General features: G+C 32.4%; 1 protein-coding gene across 3 annotated transcripts; it reads right to left on the bottom strand.

Moving 5' to 3' along the window:
* Window positions 1–1,664: 1,664 nt before the first annotated feature.
* On the bottom strand, window positions 1,665–19,896 carry LOC124355197 (regulator of microtubule dynamics protein 1-like). Of its 3 annotated transcripts, none has more exons than XM_046806205.1 (7): window positions 19,747–19,896; window positions 11,574–11,795; window positions 9,648–9,902; window positions 5,951–6,006; window positions 5,515–5,652; window positions 5,035–5,149; window positions 1,665–1,857 (listed from the first exon to the last, which is right to left on the bottom strand). In XM_046806205.1, exons 2-7 carry the CDS (start codon window positions 11,679–11,681, stop codon window positions 1,807–1,809), a joined length of 723 nt encoding a protein of 240 aa, XP_046662161.1. In that variant the 5' UTR covers window positions 11,682–11,795; window positions 19,747–19,896; the 3' UTR covers window positions 1,665–1,806. The 3 variants fall into 3 exon arrangements, with proteins under 3 accessions (XP_046662161.1, XP_046662160.1, XP_046662162.1); XM_046806204.1 differs by lacking the exon at window positions 19,747–19,896 and adding an exon at window positions 19,364–19,738; XM_046806206.1 differs by lacking the exon at window positions 19,747–19,896 and adding an exon at window positions 12,942–13,078.
* Window positions 19,897–22,079: the final 2,183 nt, after the last annotated feature.

The following is a 22,079-nucleotide window of genomic DNA, read 5'->3' on the forward strand; positions in this document are numbered from 1 at the left end:
AAAGTAATAGTGGAAAAATGTATTATATCATAATCAGAGTTACCCTAAACTCCTGTCTTTCCAGAAAAATTACAATTATGACAAAATTACCCCCAGAGTTCTTCAAGGATCGATTCTAGAACCATTTCTCTTCTTGACCTACTGGAATGATGTTCCGGAACTTATATCAAGTCCAAATCATAATGTATATTGATGACACTTTGTAGTGGCCTCTGCTAGTAACAAAGAGTGCTCTAACATACACCTTAGTTCAAAATACCTCAAGGATTAAATTCCTGGTTTGTTAAAAATAGCTGAATTACTAAAGATTGGTTCATACTTTCATCTGAACCATTATTTTTCCTATATGATATTAATTCTGTTGCTTTTTGTTAGGCTTGTACGTATTAAATCTAAGAACTACATTCTTTACTTCAAAACTGAACAATCCATGATAATGACTAGATGGTAGTAATTTACAACCAGATTAAAAAGAATCGCTGTTTATTTTTGGCTGAAGATATAATTTTTTTTTAGAAAATTTAATGGTGTCTAATTGAAGTTATTGTAAAAACCAGGGAGGAAGTAATAAAATCTAGTAGCCACCAAGCAAAACAGCATATTTGAAGGGCTTGAAGCAAAGTTGGCCACATTGGATTACAATCCAGCTAGAATTACAGTGCTGGAGTGTGAAACTTTTAATTCATATGCTTTATTCACACCTTCCTTAAGAGTGTTGATAAAATGCTGAAATTTTGCAATCTTTTACTCAGATATGTTTTTGTAAGAAACATGCAATCACAATAACAGTTTTTTTACTGTAAATAAAAGTAATGTAATATTTTAATGGGGCCTTGATGATTAACGATTCGAACTTCGCATGAAAAAATTACTTGTTTGAGATAAGATTCTAAGTTTAATTGACTGAAACTCTTGATTTTTTATGTCGGCTGGTCTTGATAAAATCATTTGTTATTTGAGTGTAAAAAGTAGTCTTAATGGAACACCTGGCCTTGTCTAGCGCTGCTATGCTGCGACAAATCCAACTAAAACTTGTGTGATAGTGTTTGCTGTAATTGATGAACATGTTTTATCTTCTACTAGTTTTAGGTAATTGCTTTATAGTACACAATTTGGTAAAATAAGATCTTACAGGATTTAAAAATAACAGTAACATATTATATGGCAGATCAAAGGGCACCATATAATAGATCGCAGGTTAAATAGTAAAATTACATTTCATTATGTTTATTTATCATAAAATACTGTACATATTCTTAAACAAACCTTAGGTATTATTATAACTATATGATTAACAGTCTTAAACCGTAATAATAATTCCAGGAATAATATATTCACAATGGCACAGCAACGCTTGACATAGGATGACTGTGGCCGAGCCCATCTTTGTTTGATTTGGGCTCTGACCCGTTCTTCAAGCGAGGATTCAAAGTGACCATTCTATTTAATTCCCTCCACCCTTGTAAAAACACTGTTTTTCTTGTTATATTCCATATTGAAATTACAATTATCTTGCCTCTGACGATCATGTTCACTGCCGCTCTGCAGACCATACAAGATATAACTGACTATATGCTATAACATGATGAACAGTCATATTGGCTCTTACAAAGCAAAGATGCTGACAAAGAGAGGTCCAAAATGCACAATCTGGTAATCACATGTGATGTAATATATCTTTATTATACAATGAAGCTAAAATATAAAATATGTATCCAGTGAATGATAAAAATATACTTAAAGTTAGTTATTCTTAAAAAATAGCTTTTTAGAGATACAAATCATCAGGGCCATTATCATGTTGGATTAATCTTCAATCTTCAACTTCTTCAGCATTTCTGTTGCTTCTTTTCGCACCTAGAAATAAAATTTAAATATTTAATTTTTTATGGATAGATTAACTTCTACAATACAAAAACAGCTCTACCCAATATTATGGAGTAGAATTATTTGAGAATATTAACAATCTAGTGATGGTTGAATCAGGAATGTTCTAATTTGATTCAAAATCTAAAGATATTGATTACGGATTCTCATATTTCGAATCATCATAACTTCTTTTAGTCTAAATTTGATTTTATTGATTCAGGGAAATGGTGTAACTACTCTACCTTCTACTTTCATTTCATTGATTAGAAATTGGGCTTCCAGACTACATGCCCTTTTATTAGAAAACATATGAGCACACAATTGTATATTTGATTGTAACTTCTGTGAAAAACATTGTCGGGCAAACATTGAATCCTTCATGCATAAGAGTAACTGGCCATCGATTTTACATTGTCCATGGTGACGTAGAAAAACCTTTAGCCAGTCACGCTATAAATTTACACAAAATCATTTAGAAATTTGTTACACCATCAAGGGTATTAAAAAGATCCCTGAAAATTTTAATACATTAAAATTTAAAAAAGTAAAACTGCACATCAAATGGTATTTCAAACAAGATATCCAAGATAAATTTAATATTTTCTACTTATTCATATACATCAATGTGATGGACCATCAGCTGCTGATTGATTGTATTTATTTATAATGTTTGTTTTTCTTGTTTGATTCCTCACTTTATTTTTCTTTCATATTTGTTGTTAATATTTATTGTATTAGGTTAATTAATTGTCCCAATATCATGCAACGTTGTTGCCCCGATATCATGAAAGTCAGTTGTAGGTGGGGTTAACAATTATTGTAAACTGTCCCAAACGTTTTGTGCCTTATGTCGTGGTTCCAAATGTGATGTTGATTCTAAAGTGGTGATGATTAAATCAAAGTCCAATATAGGTTAAGATGAAGGTGTTGAATTATGTTATATAACGTGGTTCCAGTTCAAAGTGAGGTTATGTTAACCAGCACACATCATGGTCACTGCATATGTTGAAAAACTAATGTCACCGAGTTTAATTATTCATAATTTATGTTGACTGCATGTATTGTTTGGACTTTTTGTCAAATTTTATATATGATAAATTAAAAAAAAAAAGATAAAATGCTTCTATATGTCGTGGGATTCTATACTCACATCTTTAGGAAGCAAAGTAAGAACATAAAAAGGACAATAAACATAACAAATAAGAAAGTAACCACAATATGTAAATACACAACTAAAACATTCAAAGGCCCAGCTGTTATGCCATTAATGCCACAGAAGGGAATTTGGAAAAGTTACTTTTATCTAAATATAAACCAATTGGATAGTTAGATTTTAGAAATAACTGATAAGCTTGTTTCAGATTTTTAATTTTAACCTATTAAATTTTTTCAGGACAAGGGAGACCTTATTAATCCCTTTAAGGTCATAACACATTCAACTTTGTCTTTTTTGTGCTCAGCAGCATGTTTGGCCAATGGCTTCTCCTTGTCTTTATGAAAAATATCACATATGAGCCCTGTTATTCTGACTCTTAAGGTGATTAGATGTTTGCCCAATGTATTGTACACATATATTCTTATAGCTTAGACAGAATATACTTATATACAACTACACAAAATATGACATAAACGTCAGTAATTTGTTTTGTTTACCACCAAGCAGCTTGCATACTCGTGCATAGATGCATGAACATAGATATAGAAAATACAAACTACTGGTCAAAACTAATTTCCAAAACTACAATAATTTATTACTTCTGTTCTTTATCTGGAATCTTCCATACATAAAGTACAAACAAATTATTTTGGTTGCCAAACTAGTTTATTGTAAACTTGATAAAAATGGGTAAATGTTATCGGCTGAATGTAAAAGGATTATTGTGTATCCTCCAATATATCAGAAGTTTGCCGCCAAAGGGTTAAAATAACAATAATAATTTCTAATAAATAACATCAATCTTCAAAACTTTTATGTATAAAAAGTAGTCTATAATTTTTCCAATGTATCAACAATGTACCATCTTAACGTTGTAAGATGACAAAAACACTTACATAACAAAGAACTTTCAGCTTGGGCATTTCCATTTCCCACTGTGATCTATTGCCAGTATCAAAAGAACATTTCAGCGAACAGACGACAATATGCAAGAATTTTACCAGTGGAAATGATTTATTATTCACTAGCTTGGCATAAGGAAGGTTTCAGTTATAGAACCCACACAGTGGTGTGACGTCACTTGAGCAATCCGTCAGCTGTCTTGAGCTCGTCAACAAAGGCTCCTCTGTATTAATTACTATTTTATTTTTTCTCTTGGCTTTGACAATGGAAAATTGAGTACCAATGTCTTTTATACTCTATAGTATAAAGTAATTAATATTACCTTTTTAAGGTGCTAACATCATGTAGTCTTATTAAACCAATTATAATAAGTATTGTTTATTTAAATTTTTGTAAAAATCACTTAAGACATTTACAAACAAAGTGATAAATCTTAAAACTATTGTAATGGTGGTGCGAGGCAGACAGGAATGGCTTGGTCCAGTGACGCCACATTTCTACTGCACATCCCCGAGTATTCTGGTAACCGTGGATTCAACTATCTCTTTGTTGCTGGATTCATCACGGTGTTGGCAGATGTGGTTTAATACGTTTCTAATACTCATGGAATTTAATAAACACTCTCACAAAGTATATCAGCTCAGAATACAAATAATGTGATTTCAAAGGAACATATGGTGTCTTTGTACTATACAAGTGAAGAGTTTGAAAATATCAGACGAGATTTACTTTCAATTTACAGCAAATCCTAGATCGACAGTCGATCATTTTAAGTTAATGATTTTATTGACAGCCAATATTATGTTACAATTTAAAATAGGCACATCATATTTGGTGCCATTCTCATTTGGTGGTATTTGATCTACAAACTTATCTGAAAGTGGTGAAAAACAAACGTGACTTCTGACTTGTGTTGTAATGAAATTCTGAAGATTTTACTGGCGAATTTTGTCAATTGAGTATCCTGTACAGATTTTTTTTTTAATATTCAAGATTTGGCTTTGACACATTACTACAAAAAACTCTTATCTTCCATTTTCATTCCATAAATAACATTTATTAGCAACAATTTGTTGTATGCAACTAAGGCACTTATAGTTACCGACCGTGTTATCCTCCTCTGAAGAACTAGGATAGTCTCTGGCAAGAGTGAGGTATTGAGCTGCTTCTTTCGGCTTTTGAAGCTTCAACAGTGTCTTTCCCAGCATCAACAAATTCTGGCTAACAAAACACTGCACGTCATTATAAAAAATTTTGTAATTATTTGTGTAAATAATTAAAAAAATATTTGTATTGCGATGATTTGGTTGATGCACAAGTATTAAACTTTGGCAGAAAATGTTTGTGTTGAATGGAATATGCAACCTTTTGGCACACGTACAGTATCTTTTTGAAATTTATCAACCTGGTTAATTTTCTTTACAATGCCAAATTGTGAAAAATAAAATGCTTCAGAGCTTGTTATAACTGTAAAATATATAAAAATAAAACCTCATTGCATTTTCCAATAAAAAACATTGATTTAAAATTTCAGTTTACTAATAAAACAATGAATTAATTGATAATAATGACCTAGTAAGAGTTACCTGTAAAACCTGGGTTCAATTTCTTCAGCCTTAGAGAAAAAATGAAGGGCTTCTTCAAACGTAGATGTAGGCGGGGCGGCAAATATCGTAGCGGCAATCTTTCTCTGGATCCATGACATGTCTGCAATCTGGTAGCACCTACACAAAAAATAAGCAGATGAAACACATTAAGACATTTTAAAAATAAAAAGTGTAGTTATAAAAACTGCAAAATTTTGTATAGCCCGAAGAAATTAATTGCAGAATTGTAACATTTTACTTTGTACAAACTGTTAATAACTTTTGGAAGTTTTGGCCTTTACCAGTATAACAATAAACTAAAAAGAGACAAATTTTTAGTTGTTGCTCATTAGAATTTCAATGGTTATAGTTAGCAGTTAATTCATGATAAAAACGAAACATTAAAACTTGTAATAGCATTGGTATAAAATCTTACCATGAACCCAACATGTAATGGGTTGTTGCATCAGTGGGATTCAGTTCTACTGCTTTCTAAAATAAACAAACACAACAATAAAATTATGATATTAATCTTATACCAAAATTGTAAAAACAAAAACCTTGCACCCAATTTTAAAATTAAACAAATAAGTGTACAAAAATAATTTTATAAAGTAGAGATATAGTATAAAATGGTATATAACTGAAATTTTGTGTGTAATGTTAATGCTATTAAATTAGTTTATGAATTCAGTATCATTAGGCTTGAAATTCTAAAGGTATGTTTACATAAGAAGAATTTTTACATGCTTTTACAACACAGATATTTTTTGAAATTTTCAAAACCTCTTAATATTTTTGTCTTTGCCTTTAAAAGATAATTTTCCTTTACACAAACTCTGGTATCTAGAAATGTCTGAAATCCTGGTGTTTTTATTATCAAACCACAAAAGTCTAAAGATAAATTTAATAGTATTTTAATTTTAGTCAATCATTGAGTTTTTATAGAACATTTTAAACCAGTCTGTATGAAATAATGTAAGGTATTTTTTTCTGTAGCACAATTACAAAATAATAGCAATGTAAATATATTTTTAATTATATAATTCATCCATCGAGAGTTTTAGGGACCACAGATCACAAGATTTAATGCTCTTGTGAATTTTAAGTTTATAGAGTACCATTATAAAGTAGTTAATTTGATATATTGCAACTATAACTAGTTGAGATATTACATCAACATCATGACAGATGTTAAAAATAAACTTTTTTACTCAAAACACGCTTTAAAAAAAGCCTACTGACAGATTAAGGGGGGGGTCTGTTCGCCTATCTCCGTAATGTTAATTATATGTAATTTTTTATAGAGTTGTGTTGAACCTACACTGAAATGTTTTATTTTATTTTATTAATCATGTAATACTCTAGTCACTGACACAAGGATATTTGTTTATTTTGTATTTTAATTTTTCTACAAATTTTTTTAAAAACTTGTGTTAAATTTCAAGTTTTTAATTCAGAAATTTAATTTTTATAAGCCCAAAAATTAAAATTTTACAAAATCCTTGTGTTAGTGACTAGTAAATACTAAAACAAACACACAGTGAAAATTTCATAAAGATATCTTTAAACAGGTCCTGAGAAAACTTACATCAAAGTTAGAAAATACAAATTTTGGGAAAACGCGATTGAAAAAATCGTTGTACTAACCTACAGTGAAACTTGGTAACATCAGTAGCTGCCAGTGCTGTAGGCTGGTTTGTCTGCTTCATCCTGCTCAAATTGGTCCCTCTAACTTTCTTTTCTTCAATGCCTTAGCCTTCCTGATTTTCTTCTCAAGCTCATTTGCAGCTAATTCGGCTTTCTTGAGTCGCTTATTCTCAAGGCTTTTCATTGCAGCAACCAAATTTTTACCAGGAGAAAGTTTAAGCTCATCCATTATTTGTACTCTACTTATCAGGGCCATTATTAAAATGTGCTTATAGCTAAAATAAGTCCCATATTTTAGCACTGGTAGGCTAACAAAAAACCCTTTTTGGTATTACAGAACCAAATCACATGGTTCAATGATTCGTTTGGGTTTTGTGTTTTGCCCTTCACACATTTTTGCAAAAGCTCAGGATCAGCCAAATCCCTAAATATTGGCTTGATAGCAAGCATAACAGCTTTTGGCAAATGAAAGTGTTTGTTATGATCATACTCAGTATTATCAAGTAAGCTCTGGTTGAAACTTAACACCACGTTCCGTCTCCTTTTGGGCAAAGCTCGTGTTGGGGTTGTTCGTTAGTCGATAAGACGTGGAAAAATTCAGCCCAAACTGCTTGCTTCATTTCCCTTACACTTGATGTGTTCCGACGTATAGCCAGTCCATAATAACTTTGCAGTTGATGAACAGCAGCAGTAGTAAGTCGACCTTTTCCGGACATAGATTTGTTATCTTCAAGGATGGTTTACCCGACGTACTTTTTATTTTGAGTAAACGTGTTCCCATTCTCTTTTGCACGTGGCCTATGCATTCAAGTTTGTTTATTTTTATTTCTTCTCCATAAACTTGAGCTTCATTCACTGATGCATAGGCCTTTGAGTCTCCATCTCCCAAGTAGTTGAGGTAGCGAACATTATATTCCGGCTCCTGACCTCCGAAAAACCTCTAAAGCGCCAGCGACCTCCCATTCCTCCGCTGCTACCCTGATAGTTTGCTTTACAGCTGACTACATGAACATTTTCACACTTATTTGGGCATTTAACAAAACTTTGAAAGGATAGATACATCTAGTACTTTCCCTGTATCTACTGATGTTAGAGAAAGAATGCCATTTTGAGAGACATGGCCCTCTCTTTTGCCATGAAACCGTCTAGTGCAACGCATAAGTTATGTCGGTCCCCCATCATTACTGCTCACTGCTTCTTCTACGGCGTTTCTCATACTTTTTTTACACATATTTTCTGCTACTGTGCCTAAAACTTGTTCATGTTTTCTATAATGAACTGGAGGAGGAGGAAGATTTAGAGTGCCACACAAGATTTGGGCTGCTGTGTGGCCTTTGCCAATGCTGCGCATACCGTGCACAAGACGTAGGTTCAAGTCGTAAAGAGTTACAGATTTTCCATTGATATTTTCAGTGATTTTTATTACAATTGTCAATAGACCTTTTTTTGTCTGTACAGTTTGGACAATACACTGAGAAATTTACTGCAAGTCCTTCAACAGACCGCCTTTCAAAAATCAATTTGTGCTTGCAACGACTGCATCCTGCGATTTAATTTATGGCTTCGGCAAGCGAATTCAAAATCAAATATGTCATATGCTAAAACCTCATTCTTCTGATTATAGTATTCAAAATTACCTTGAACTTTCATTTTTCTAACAGAAGAACTAGGGGTGGTAGGATTATCAGAAGTGTCAGTGCTGGTGGTAGGCCTGGGCAAAGTTTCAGTATTGAGGTTATACATAGCCTCAGAAGATCTATCAAGGCTAGATTTAGTCTTTCCAACATGCTTTTCTCTTGGAATAACACTTGAAACGATTCCCGATTTTTCTGTTTATTTCCCATGTTAACTTGAAACAACAACTAATATTCACAAAACTCGAATAAGTAAACTGTCACTTTGTAAACAACACAAATTGAGAAAACACTCTCACTGACATCACATAAACAAAGATCACATGACAAATAGTACACCTGACAGAGACAAAAATATACATCAAAAGCAGGGTAGCCAACATAACATAACAATAAGGAAACAAGAATAGTAGTAGTATGTATGAATATGATTAAAGCGGTGGGCCACCAGCGGGGCTGCCTCTTTCACCATAAATTGGTTGCAATGCTTTCGAAAAACTTTCTTTTCAATAACTTCTAATAAAGATAGAAAGAAAATAAGCACATCTTTGAAAAAGGTGAGGTTCTGAAGAATATAAAAACTAAAAAAAACCAAAAAACTCAAAAAAATGAAATTTTTGGTACGGACCCCCCTTAAAGTTCAATGATAAACCAACAATGGAATACTTTAGTAATTAATGAAAAGTTTTTAAATTACTACATAATTTTGTTCTGATATTGAAAACCAAATACAGTTTTACATATTCTCACTGTCAGTGATATTTTGATTTTTAAATATTAAAAGCATTCGTTTTCCAAGATTGTGAAACAAAAACTTAATTAAGTTGAAATAGTTAGCTACCCACTTACAAGCATGTGACGTTTAACATTCTCCAGCTGAGTTACCCTCGCCTTAATGCCATCGTACGAGGATTGAGCGTCCAACAGTACACTCATCCACTTGTGTACCGCCCAGTGTGAGTCATTCAATTCCATTGCCTTCGTAATACTGTCATATGCCTCCTGTATCATCTGTCGCTTCTCTGCATCGGACACTGATGAAGACTGAGAGGCCTTGTACTGCGCTCGGCTTATCCTCCACAGAACTTCGACATCATTTATGTCCTAACATAAATGAATTCAGTAATTTTTTAATTCATAAGTTGATATAAATAATATGAATTCTAATGCTGATTACAAAGGGTTAAAATGTATACAGAGCTGGTTTCCTAAAATTAAACTAGTACGTGTTTGGTGGTAGCTATTCAGAAGCAAAAAAATGTATTGATAATGTTTTTATATTTACACAATCACATTATAAATTTGTAATTTTACAAGCAGATTGATATTACGTATACAGTGGAGTCCCGCTAATCCGAACATCGGTTAATCCGAACAGGTCCAGGAGGAATTATTTATAACGATAATGAACAGTTATAGGAACTAATTACTTAAAAAATGAAAATGGGTGCATCATTTCATACATAAACAAAGAAAACTTTAATTAAATAGACATACAGTATTTTATTAAGACAAGTTGTGTACGGTACAGTGCATAAATAATGAAGTTAAATACAGTACCAAATTGAAACCTATAGGTTAAGTATGAGTTATATTACTGTACTAAGAAGTGAAATCAAACAAAAATTGGACGTACAGTACTGATATTATTATTGAGTATAATATTAATTGTTAAAAGACAAATTCAGTTATTGTCTTTTGTCGCATTGAAGAGAGTTTATTGGATGACTCACATTGCTTAACAATAGAACTCTCACACTAAATACAATAAATGTGCTTAGTATTCGCAAACACGTTTATTTGTCAAGAAATACAATGCAACAGTCATAAAACATGTTTTAATAAACAATGTTGATAATTCTATAACAAAATAGACCCATTCTCAAGTTTAAAACCGTATTTTTCTGTAATGCTGGCTAATCCGAACAATCACATAATCCGAATAGGGGTCGGTCCCAATTAGGTCGGATTAACGGGACTCTACTGTATATGTATTATCTATGTATCACTAAATTTACATAGATACTCTAAATATTTATGCATAATCATACATGCTAGGCTTACTGGTAAGCTGTCTTAAATAAATTTATACACATAAGTAATTTTGCCATCATCAAAATTCACCATTGTGCCTTATAATTAATGGGATTGTATTACAAAAAGCCAGGATTTCGGTATAGGCTTTAACCATACCTATGTTGAACATCATTTTAGCGCTTGATTCTAGACAGACACATAGTGAATATTTGTATTTCCCTTGGTTCGGGACTGTTTAATTTATATTTACAGCTATTAATCATATATGATGGCACATTCACTGTCCGTTGCCTGTGGCCTGTCAAGTGCTATAGGCAAGAGCATCTACTTAGATTTGAATAGAATATCAATTACAAAACCTGTAAGCCTGAATCCAGTCATGTCTGATTTACAAAGCAAGGAAGACTTCTGAAAATGTATTATGAGAACACGTTTAAGTTTTGGACTATATTTTAAGAAAACTGTCAAAACAAATAATGATTATATTGCTGTATTGTTTTACTGCTTTTCATGTTCATTAAAAAGTCTGAGTTCAATAAAATCTTCCTTCTTTAACCTAGTACTTTGCAAAGGCAAACTTTTTTTGAGGGGGTGAGGAGGGGAGTTGTATATCCCAGTAGGTTCCAGTTCCAGCACCTCAATGTTTATTAATCGAGCACTGTGTGTGTGTGTGTGTGTGTGTGTGTGTGTGTGCGCGCACGCACGCGTGTGTTTGTATAAAATATCTTTGATACAAACCTTAAAAGGAAGCAATGCTGAAGTTGCTTCTTGATACTTATTAGATTCAAACAGCTCATCTGATTCTACAATAGCATCATTCATTTCTTTTTTCTGCTGGTTAGACATCTTTTTCACTTCGCTCCCTTCCTTGACTGCAGTATCTGACGACAGGAACGGTACTGTCCACAAGAGCAAGAGAGGAGTTTGGGGTTTGACAGCTTGTCTGCTCAGACGCAATATCTAGAAAACAGTATTTTTAAATGTCAGTGCAGAATAAATAAATGTACAATTAATTTTTATTTATATTTTCAACATTATACACCATTACAAGGTATGTTTTCACACAGTAAATTTTAAAAGACAACTGATAAGAATTTATATAATTCCTATTTCAACAAGAAAATAGGATAGTATAGCGAGCAGAGATTGGAACAGAGAGGACAGTGAGCGAGTTGGCCTGCCAAGCATTGTTTACGCTATAAACAAATATTAAAAGGTAATAAAGTTTGAAGAGATATTACTCCGTAGAATTGTAGGTTACAAATGTGTGTTTATGTAAAACAATCAAGGAGCAATCATTATATGCAACAGAAATATATAACACATCAGAAGAAATCGTTTTCTTGAAGTTACACTTTTAAATACTAAACTGTAGCTCTTTAGCATTTAAAAATGTTATGAATGGTATCAAATTCAAGAGTGGTTTGATTATGTTTCATGCACTGTAACTAGAAGAATTATAAATATTAATCAGCTAGCCTTTATAGCAACATATGAAGTGATTTATATGGTGGCATTTATACATACATAACAATTGAATAAATAGTTATTAAATAAATAGTATATTCAAAAAATATATTTATAACAATTGAATATGTTTATTAAAAACTCACTGCAACACTAATCATGTATCAATTTTAGCACAGTCGGGATAGCAGTAATGAGCGTCCACCGCAGCTAATGTGTTAGCATTTGTATCAACCATTATAATATGTTCTTTCCTTAAAGTTTATTATTGATGGTGGAAGGCCTGAAAGGAAAATGGAATTTCGGACATTTGTTATCGTTATATATTACAAAATATATAACACATTTTGAGGATTGAAATATATTCTCTTCTTCAGGTGGGGCGGTATTGATAATGTGCTATACATCCACAACAATACGTTATTAACTCAAGCCAAATAATAAAAAAAACCTATAGAATACTTTAAAACTTGACAAGCCATAAGTAAGTACTAAAACTGCTATTTTTTTATTTTTATATAACCACTCCCCTAATGGAAAAACTGCTCAGAAAGTAAATTTATGACAATAAATCTAAAACTTTCTTTACTAGTAGCAAAGAAGTTTGTATAAGAGGAAATAGTATTCCTGGACCTCTACTTCCTCTTTCTATGGATAAGAAGCTCCTGTTTGCTCAGATGAATACTTTCTATACTGCTGTTTGCTTCGTACTGTTGTGTGATATTGATAGGCAAATGCTTCTGAAATCTTGTACAACTATTGCAGTGGAAGCCCATAAATACATTGCAGAAGCATCAGAGCTTCAATATGAGGCCATTTAAAATCCTATAAAGGAACAAAATGTACTGTAAAACTTATCTATTCAACATCTTTCAACATCTGTACCTCAATTATGATTACTTCCATTTCAAAATTATATACAGCTCCATTATAAGGGCTCTCAATAAAAAAAGGTTTGCACTCCGACTTTGGGGTACCTTACCAATGGTCTAAAATTGTTCCATGAAATGGTGCACAGAAATTTTAGTTATTTCAATGGTGCACATAATACTGTTTCATTCTCCAACTTCAGGCCCTCAAAACATTGATTGTCTTTTAAACTAAACTAAAATTATGTTGTTTTGCTATTTTTTTTAACAGAAGAAGGTTTGGAGAATTTGGATATATACTTGTTATACAGAAAAGTTATTTATAGTGTTTTTTTCAAATTTTTGTTATTTTATATATTTTTTACTGTAATTTTCACTATCTGTGTCCATGTCATCATTCACACAAACGAAGCCAATCGGCTATTTGTGCATTGGACATTTCCATGGTACAATAAACACTAGAACTAAAACCATAAAATACTCTAAGACGGGTGACATGCGACAACAACACGCTGTAGCTTTCTATACTGTAAGATTACAGTGAACTTACCAAGGTGCAAACACTCATAACAGAGGACAAGAAAGCTAGCAGAAAACGCCAGAACAGAACTGGGGTTATCATAGAAATGCTACTTGTGCAATAACACCAGACAACAGAATAAAACAGGAACAATATTACAATGCATAATAATAAGTCAAAAATTGCACACTTTTCTGTAATCACTATGAATGTAATATTACATCAAAAATCGTGAAGGGGTTGAAATACAATTTATTGTGCTAAAGTGAATCTTAAGATGGGAATATCTTTTGATAACCATCCCCTGTCTCAGGAGCTACAGTTGAGGAGTTATCAGTTGTTTGTTGCTCCTGGCTTCTACAAGAGTATCTTTAAAGTAGTCGTGCTCGCATATGCCTTGACAGATTTCATTGAAACTAGTACTATTGGAATTGAAATGAAATTCTCCAAATAGTTTATGTCTAGTAAATTTTTTATAACTATACTGGACTTTTTTATATTTGATTTTAAACATTTTCAACAGATGCCATTTTGTTAATATTACTGAAAATAACAATTTTTTTATTTAATTAATTTTCCTCTTACTTATTTAAACATATGTGCCAAATTTGATTCCTTTAGCTTTACTAGTTTTATAGATAATAATTTGTTAATAAAAAATACAAAATTGCAGCTAGCAGCTAAATGAAGTGGAAATTGGAAAAGTTATTCTTTATTTTTAGCTTAGAATCGTACATAAAATCTGAAAATGCATAGCCAGCCCAACCATTTTGTTACAAATTGTGTATGTATAACACACACAGGAGGACTATCTAGAAAGTAGATTACGTTTTGTTCTGTAGCCGCTAGGGGCGGGACATATCAAGTATATTTTGATGTCAGGGCATTTCTCCGTTCAGGAGCTATCTAGCCGTGCTAGTGAGAAGTCACTGTTACTCCTTGTTGTTTTACATTAACAGTTTAAAATATATGAAACAATTGAAAATCCCGCGATTTGTGAAGTGCGATCGGTAATACAGTTTATGTTGCCTAAGCACAATAAACCAATTGAAATTTATTGTGAAGTTTATGGGAACAATGTAATTGTTAATGTAATGTAATGTAACCGAAGGTGGAATGCGTCAGTGATGCATTAGGTTTAAAAATGGGCGAACTAATGTGCATTATGACAAACGAAGTGGGTGCCCAAACATAGTGACCAATGAAATTGTCTTTAAATTCGATGAGAAGATTAAAGAAGCCCGCCAATTCCCATAAACTAAGTTTTACTTTAGTTTTCCTCAAATTTCAAGGAATTTGTTACAGAAAATTAGGTACTTTGGGATTATACCGACCACACCAGTATGAAGAACACAAAAATATAAATTTATAGAAAAAAACATGATAGAACAAAAAAACAATTCTTTAATTACAAAATTACAAACTTACAAGCATTTCCAGGTATTGTTGTCGCTGTTATTTTATCTTTCTCAAGAATCCCGATTACGGCAGGCCGCGTGGCATCACATGATTATTTAAGTTTTTTGCATGGTACATAATTGCCTTTCCATTACAATTCAATTTATATTTCTGATCAGCCCCTCTAGAATTTGATATTTTACTGATAGGTACTATCTCGAGGGATGTTTTTCTTTCGTTGACATCAGTGCGGGCTTCGGCAGCACCACTAAGCGGTACTACCAAGTCTGGGCCAGTATGGTATAAGTAATTTATGGCTTGTTATTAGTTTATTAAAATTTTTAACAGTCAATTTTCTACAAATGTTAACTTGTTCTAACGATAAAAAGCTTTTATTGCCATAAAATTACATGTTGGAAAAAGTATTTCCGTCTCGTGGGTGTATGTTATGTTTCATACACCTGTTAGGAGAGAACCATTTGTAACCCTGATATAAATAGAGGCACTTCATAGTATAGTCTCTGAGGTAAGTTATGTTTAATTGGAAAAGGCCAATTCTTTGCCCTTTATCCTGTTTCTCTGCTCCAAGACGGATGTATATTAACTCCAACAGGGACGTTAACCCAAAATCAAACCCGTTAAAGCGAAATGTACTATTGCCAACATGGTTTACTGGTATTCTTATAGCCTATAACATCAATATTTTCTTTTCCTTAAAAATCCGATTGTTTACAGTTCAAGATATATACAGAAAAAGGGTACTTTGGGATTATACCGACCACACCCAGACATGAATCGTTATTTGACATTTTGCTTCTACTGATTACTAGATTAGCGTAGAACAATATTTCGTCAATATAAAACAGGAATTGTCTTATCGCAAACCCCTCCCCATCCTCAGACAGAGGTCAAAGTCGAGCGGTCTAGTAGATAACGTGATTGCAGAGTCTCGCCGCCCGTTCAGCTGGTGCGTCGCTTTGTTGTACTTCCGTGTTTTACCTCTACATTTCTCCAAACACAAAAATTCAAAAAAAACAAACATTACTAAACTAGAACTAAACTCTTTATTGAAAAAACACTCAAAACTTGTTTTTATTCTTGATCACACTCCGCCACCCAAAATGCGAGTGCCTCCGTGTCTCCGGCCTCCGAAGGTGCTGCCCCGCGCTGATGTCAACGAAAGAAAAACTTCCCTCGAGATAGTACCTATCAGTAAAATATCAAATTCTAGAAGCAGAGAAAGCTGTAGAATAAATTAGAAAAAAGTGCCGTAAGACGCAGCAGTTGGCTAAAAGGAAGTTAGAGGACCAGTTTGAGGAGCAGGAAGACCCAAATCAGCCTTCATATGGTGCAGGGATGTATTAAAGTAAACAGAATCCTCTGTGTTATAGCAATACACGTTTTACTCGCGATTCCCGAACATTTGTGTTTTTTTTTTTTACATATGTACCTCAGCCATTCTTTTGTAACGGATGGGACAGTTTTACTGTGTTTTTTACCCTAAAGAAAGCTGTATAAGTTAAATATGGGTATTAAAGTGAAATTTTACAACATAATTGGTTGCTTAAAGAGTTGATATAAATTAATATGCCAGTGGTTAAAAAATACAATTATTATTTTAAGAGTTAAAAGAGTTCATAAACGTGTAACGGATGGGACACAATTAGGAAGTGTAGCAAGTGATGATTCCCTTTATGGGAGTAATTCAGTTCTGTCCATATCTTTAACACAACAGGAAAAATACTACCTATTAATTAGATTGCATAGTTTTCAGTTTTATACTTATCTTTATCATTATAATAAACGTTAACTAGTAATAAATCATGTTCCAATGTAACGGATGGGACATTTGATTTGTAACGGATGGGACGAGTAACCAAACGTTGGTGATTTAGATCATTAAACAATGACATTTTTCAATACCATAATGTGTTTTTAATGGTGAAAAAACTATTTATTAAGTTAATGGAGATAAAAAAACAAGGTTTTTTTTATAAAAAAAGCAATTTTTTTAATTAAACGCTTTTTTACAACTAAGCTTATGTTTTATCTACTGCTTAAACTATTTAAATTCTTGGAGTTCTTGGATCTGATTAACAGTATTTTCCAACATTTCCAAAATGTCTATCGGAGACAGGGGTGTGGAGGCACATCAATTTAGCATAAAATGTCATTTGGTTGTAGAGTCTGAATGTCAGCTTCTGTTGGCCAAAAGAACTTGGTGTACCAGTTTTATGCATAAAATTGACGGAGAGGAAGTTCTCATCTCGTCTCTCGACAACACACGAATTTTCAACAGTTGGTGTCCCCAGTTTAGACTGTTTTTTTCTCTCTCTTACTGCTCTCTTTCAAAGTCGCTCCTTTTCTCTGTCTGCTTTTCAATAAATTTGGATCAGAGTCTTTCTTCCTTCTTTACATTTCTTCTGGCTTTGTTTCTTTCTCTGTCCTTTCGTAAATGTTCTTCCCAAGCTCCAGGATCAGACTTTTTCTTCGCACGACATTCGGCCATCCGATTTTGGTTGATAGGCGCCATAATCTAAAAGCACACAATTTAATATCAGCTCAAGCATGAATTGAAAAACATTCTTTATATGTGTGGAATATTTGCCTTGTTAATGGCTACTCTGTAATAATATTTGTGTAGTCTACCTCAAATTTAGGCCTAAAGAAGTGTAGTGTTTTTTAAAATTTAAATTTACACATTCTATGTTTTGGCAGATTTAAAAAGTTTATAAAAACTGATAATATCTTTAATTGGTTTAATTTTTTTGTTCATCTAGGCCACTCTTTGCATTCACAGTTATTCATGCTATGTACACAACCTCAAAAGTATTTGTTATTGATATTTGATGACCTAAAACAACTAATTCCTTATATTATCAGACATTGTCCCATCCGTTACATGTCCCATCCGTTACACCAAAAACTGCTAAAATGAATTCCTAAAATTGTAAAAATATATAAAACTAAAAAAGGGTTTCACTTAACCTTACTTTCCCCAAAATAGGAATTTTGTGACATTACTATTACTGCAATAAACTTAACTTTATTAACTTTTTTGTAACGGATGGGGACAACTAGAATAGTAATTTTGTATTTTGAATTAGTATAATAATACAACTCACCTTCAAAAGTCAACTAGTCCAAATAAATCTTCAAAAGTCAAACTATAACACAGACTATAAACTCCTGGTGTTAACTTTTGAACCATCTGCAATAACAAACCAACAAAAAAACCACAACCGTCACCTATTCTGGCCAACAATCAGCCAGCTGTTTACAAATCAGTAAAAAACATAAAATACCAATTTTTGGGCAATAATTTTTAATGTTTCCTTATTATTTGACTCTTTATGCACCTGAATATATAAAGAATATTTCAAATTCTTTGTTTATATTTTTTATACTTTTTTCCCCTTTAAAAAAGAATGGCTGACCTGTATCTCAAAAACTATAAAAGATATAAGCATGATTTTTTTTGTTTTATTCCACATAATATGCCTTACATTTTGAACAGACTTTTTGAAATATTGCTTGAAAAAAAAATTATATCTGATCATATGAGGAAAAAATAACAAAATGTTATATATATTTTTATAAATTACCAAAACCTTTACCTGATGGAATTTTTATAACCCCTCTGCTAAAAATGTAAAGAAAAGGTTCATATTCAAAATAAAACAAAAATTAGTGCTTTATCTTTTATGGTTGTTGAGATAGAGGTACATAAACTTTGTTACATTTAACATTGCAGGAATAGGACAATCCCAGTCCCCTTAAAATCGAAGATATTTCCAAATCTGCCTTACACTCTGAACCTTGCAGCCAGCGACTATCGCTTGTTTCCAACAATGAAGAACTTTGATGATAATGCGGAATTGCAGGAGGGTGCGACTACCTGGTTGAAGTCTCAGGAGGCAGAATTTTATAAGTAGTAGACCCTATGATAAGTGCCTAAGGATTTATGATTACAGCGTTGAATTAGCATTTTAGTGCCCCTTTCAAATGCATATAATACAATTGATTTCTTGTACTTTATATCAAAACTTCATCTACTTTCTGAATAGCCCTCATACATTATAAAAAACTAATTTCACTCCTTGTGACACAAAGAACACACATAGGCTACATCTCCATTATAATTACAGATGAGCAGAATTAGTGCCTGTTATAGGTTATTCAGTGTTAACCTATTACCAGGATAATGTTATTTTCAGTGTTCTGAATGATTTGGAACTTTAAGTCCACAATTACTGTGTTAAATTAATACTTACTTGCTTACTGGGATGTTTCCACTTTATCAAATTTAATTTCAGTTCTGCTAAAACTGATGAAAATTTTGATAAGGGTTTTAAATGTATAAACTGACCAGTAATAACATTTATTGTTAATAGCCTCTTAAATGGTAACATAACAGAAAACTTTTGTTAAATAATTTATCCCTTACAAATTTCGATGACAACAGTTATCACTATCCTATACGAAATTTGTCATGTAGGCTATTGACTACTTGTTGAAGTTTTATTGCTGATTAACCATTATCAAACAAATGATAAATCACATTCAATTTACAAAATAAGAATTTAATTTACACATTACACACTCATCACATTCCTAATGAGAACAGCTAATTAGTAATTATACACTTGACACTTACAATATTATCAATTAGAAAAAGTATAGAATGGGAATTGTGAATAATTAATGAAAACACTAGTCATTAGGATTAGACTACTGAAAACTGACAACTGTACTAGTGATGATGGAAGAACCGAATACAGAATCGAAAAGTATTCGCATTTAACCCGAGTGTTCACATATTCGAAACATATATGTTTATATAAATGTTCTGTGAATGTCAAATGCAGTTGGAATATGCACGAATTCAAAATTCTGAAATTTACTCTTTAATAGTTTGTATCATGCATCAGGCGTTTACGCACAAATTTTATATTTTTTTCATCGTATTGTTGATTCTTAAAGCATGTGAAGTTTCTTTTTTTACTCTATGATACGAAATTTGTCATATAGAGTTAAGGATTATAATAGGACTTCTCTGTAATTGGCTTTTCTTCTGTAAATGTTGATTTTATTTCTTACAATGTCTTACTGGAAGTCGCTCGTCGATAATCTTTGTAACGTAACCAGTATTACTCTATGTGAATTTGCCCTTACTTCGTGGTCGGGTCTAATGGGGTTTGAGGTGTCGGCTCCGTCTGTCTTTGGCGTCTCTCGACTCACCACTCTCCCACCACTCTAGTCTATAGTTCAGTCATTTTCGCTTTCATCTTTGTCCTTCCTTACTCCTTACTGTCGGAGTAGTGATTTTGGTTGTCTGTCGTTAGCTTGTGTTGGCTACATGCAAATTAGCACGTGTCGTGAACAAGTGTCGTGCAGTTTGTGTGAACTAAAATTTACTTTGAGTAGTTTTGAATTCATAAGTAAACGTAAAGTGTGAATTAGGGAATACAAGTTGGGAATAATACATTCAAGATCCACGGTGTCTGTGAATTGTGTGGTGTTTTGATTTGGGTATAGTTAGACAGGAACCACCGCTTTATTGCTATGATCTACGTTTATTAATAGGTACATTGAATAAAATTAATAAAATTGTTTGTATGAAGAAGTGTTTCTTTAACGTCAAATTTGTTTTCTTGGATTTATAGGATACATCCAGGTCTAACCTATTGAACAAGTGGAACATTTACTTTTCCTGGAAAATGAAGTCTGGTCAGTTAAAATAATTACAATTTGTTTTTAAAATCCACAATAGGCCTAGTAACTTATACATTTTTCCTTGCTTATTTGGATTGAATCTACCAACTAGCTTCTGGACCGATTAAAAAATTAATTTTTCAGCTATTAGTCTATGTTTAAACCGGTTTTTAGAATGAATGAATGAATAACTTTATTCCAGCAGTTTATATTTAACACATATACAATGGTTCTGAAATGAAATAGCTATTATTATATATATATATATATATATATATATTATATATATATATATATATACCAGCATATATATGTAGAAGAAATGTAAGAAAAATGTAACAAATTGCACAATAAAAATAACAATACTGGAAAGCCTATATGGGCAATCTGCCTGTGCGTAGGCCTAAAGAGAGTAAAGAGTTGTACCGAGACATACAGTTTTGGGCAATATTCTGTAATTTTGTAAACGTATAAAAAGGCTGCAGTATAATAAATGGCCACAACAATTGGATGATAGTTATCTAATGACGGAATCATCAATATTCATTACCATCTAAAGGACAAAGCAAAATGTCGGACTAAATAACGTAATAGTAGCCTATAAAGTGAAATAAAAATTAATGGATAAATATTAATATAATTTAGAATACAAATTAATATATAATTACAACAAAACAATAACATTTACTTACCTTATTTATTAACAAGGATAAATGTGACTGCTTGTGAAACGAAGAAGACACTTAGTCAATAACGAAACACTGATTTTAATTTTGAACTTATTTTCAAACACGTTTTTACTTTGAATACATTTTGAATGATGATGTTGAATTGAATTAAGTTTTAGGCTTTTAACCCTTTCACCGCCAAGAGCCGATGTCATCGGCTCTGCAGTTTGATCGTTAAAAACGCCGAGAGCCGATGTCATCGGCCCGCGTATGTCTACTCAAAATCGCCGAGGGCCGATGACATCGGCCCACGTCCTTGGACCGAAAATCGCCATGAGCCGATGTCATCGGCTTTTAGTTATAATTTTATTTTTTTCGTTACTATAGTGATCACAAGTCATTATTATACATGTGGCGAAAGATAAAAAGGCATTCAATGTGAAAAACACATCAAGTATATAATCTATGACTAGTGTATATTACGGAATACGAACAATGAAACAGGATCTAATCAGCTGTGGCAGACATCAGCTGTTTGACGTTTCTGCCAACCCTTAAACTTAATGGTTTCAGTCTATTGTTGTTTACAGTTTGTACTGTAACCTTT

Source organism: Homalodisca vitripennis, chromosome 2 (assembly GCF_021130785.1).
Source record: "Homalodisca vitripennis isolate AUS2020 chromosome 2, UT_GWSS_2.1, whole genome shotgun sequence".
NCBI lineage: Eukaryota > Metazoa > Arthropoda > Insecta > Hemiptera > Cicadellidae > Homalodisca > Homalodisca vitripennis.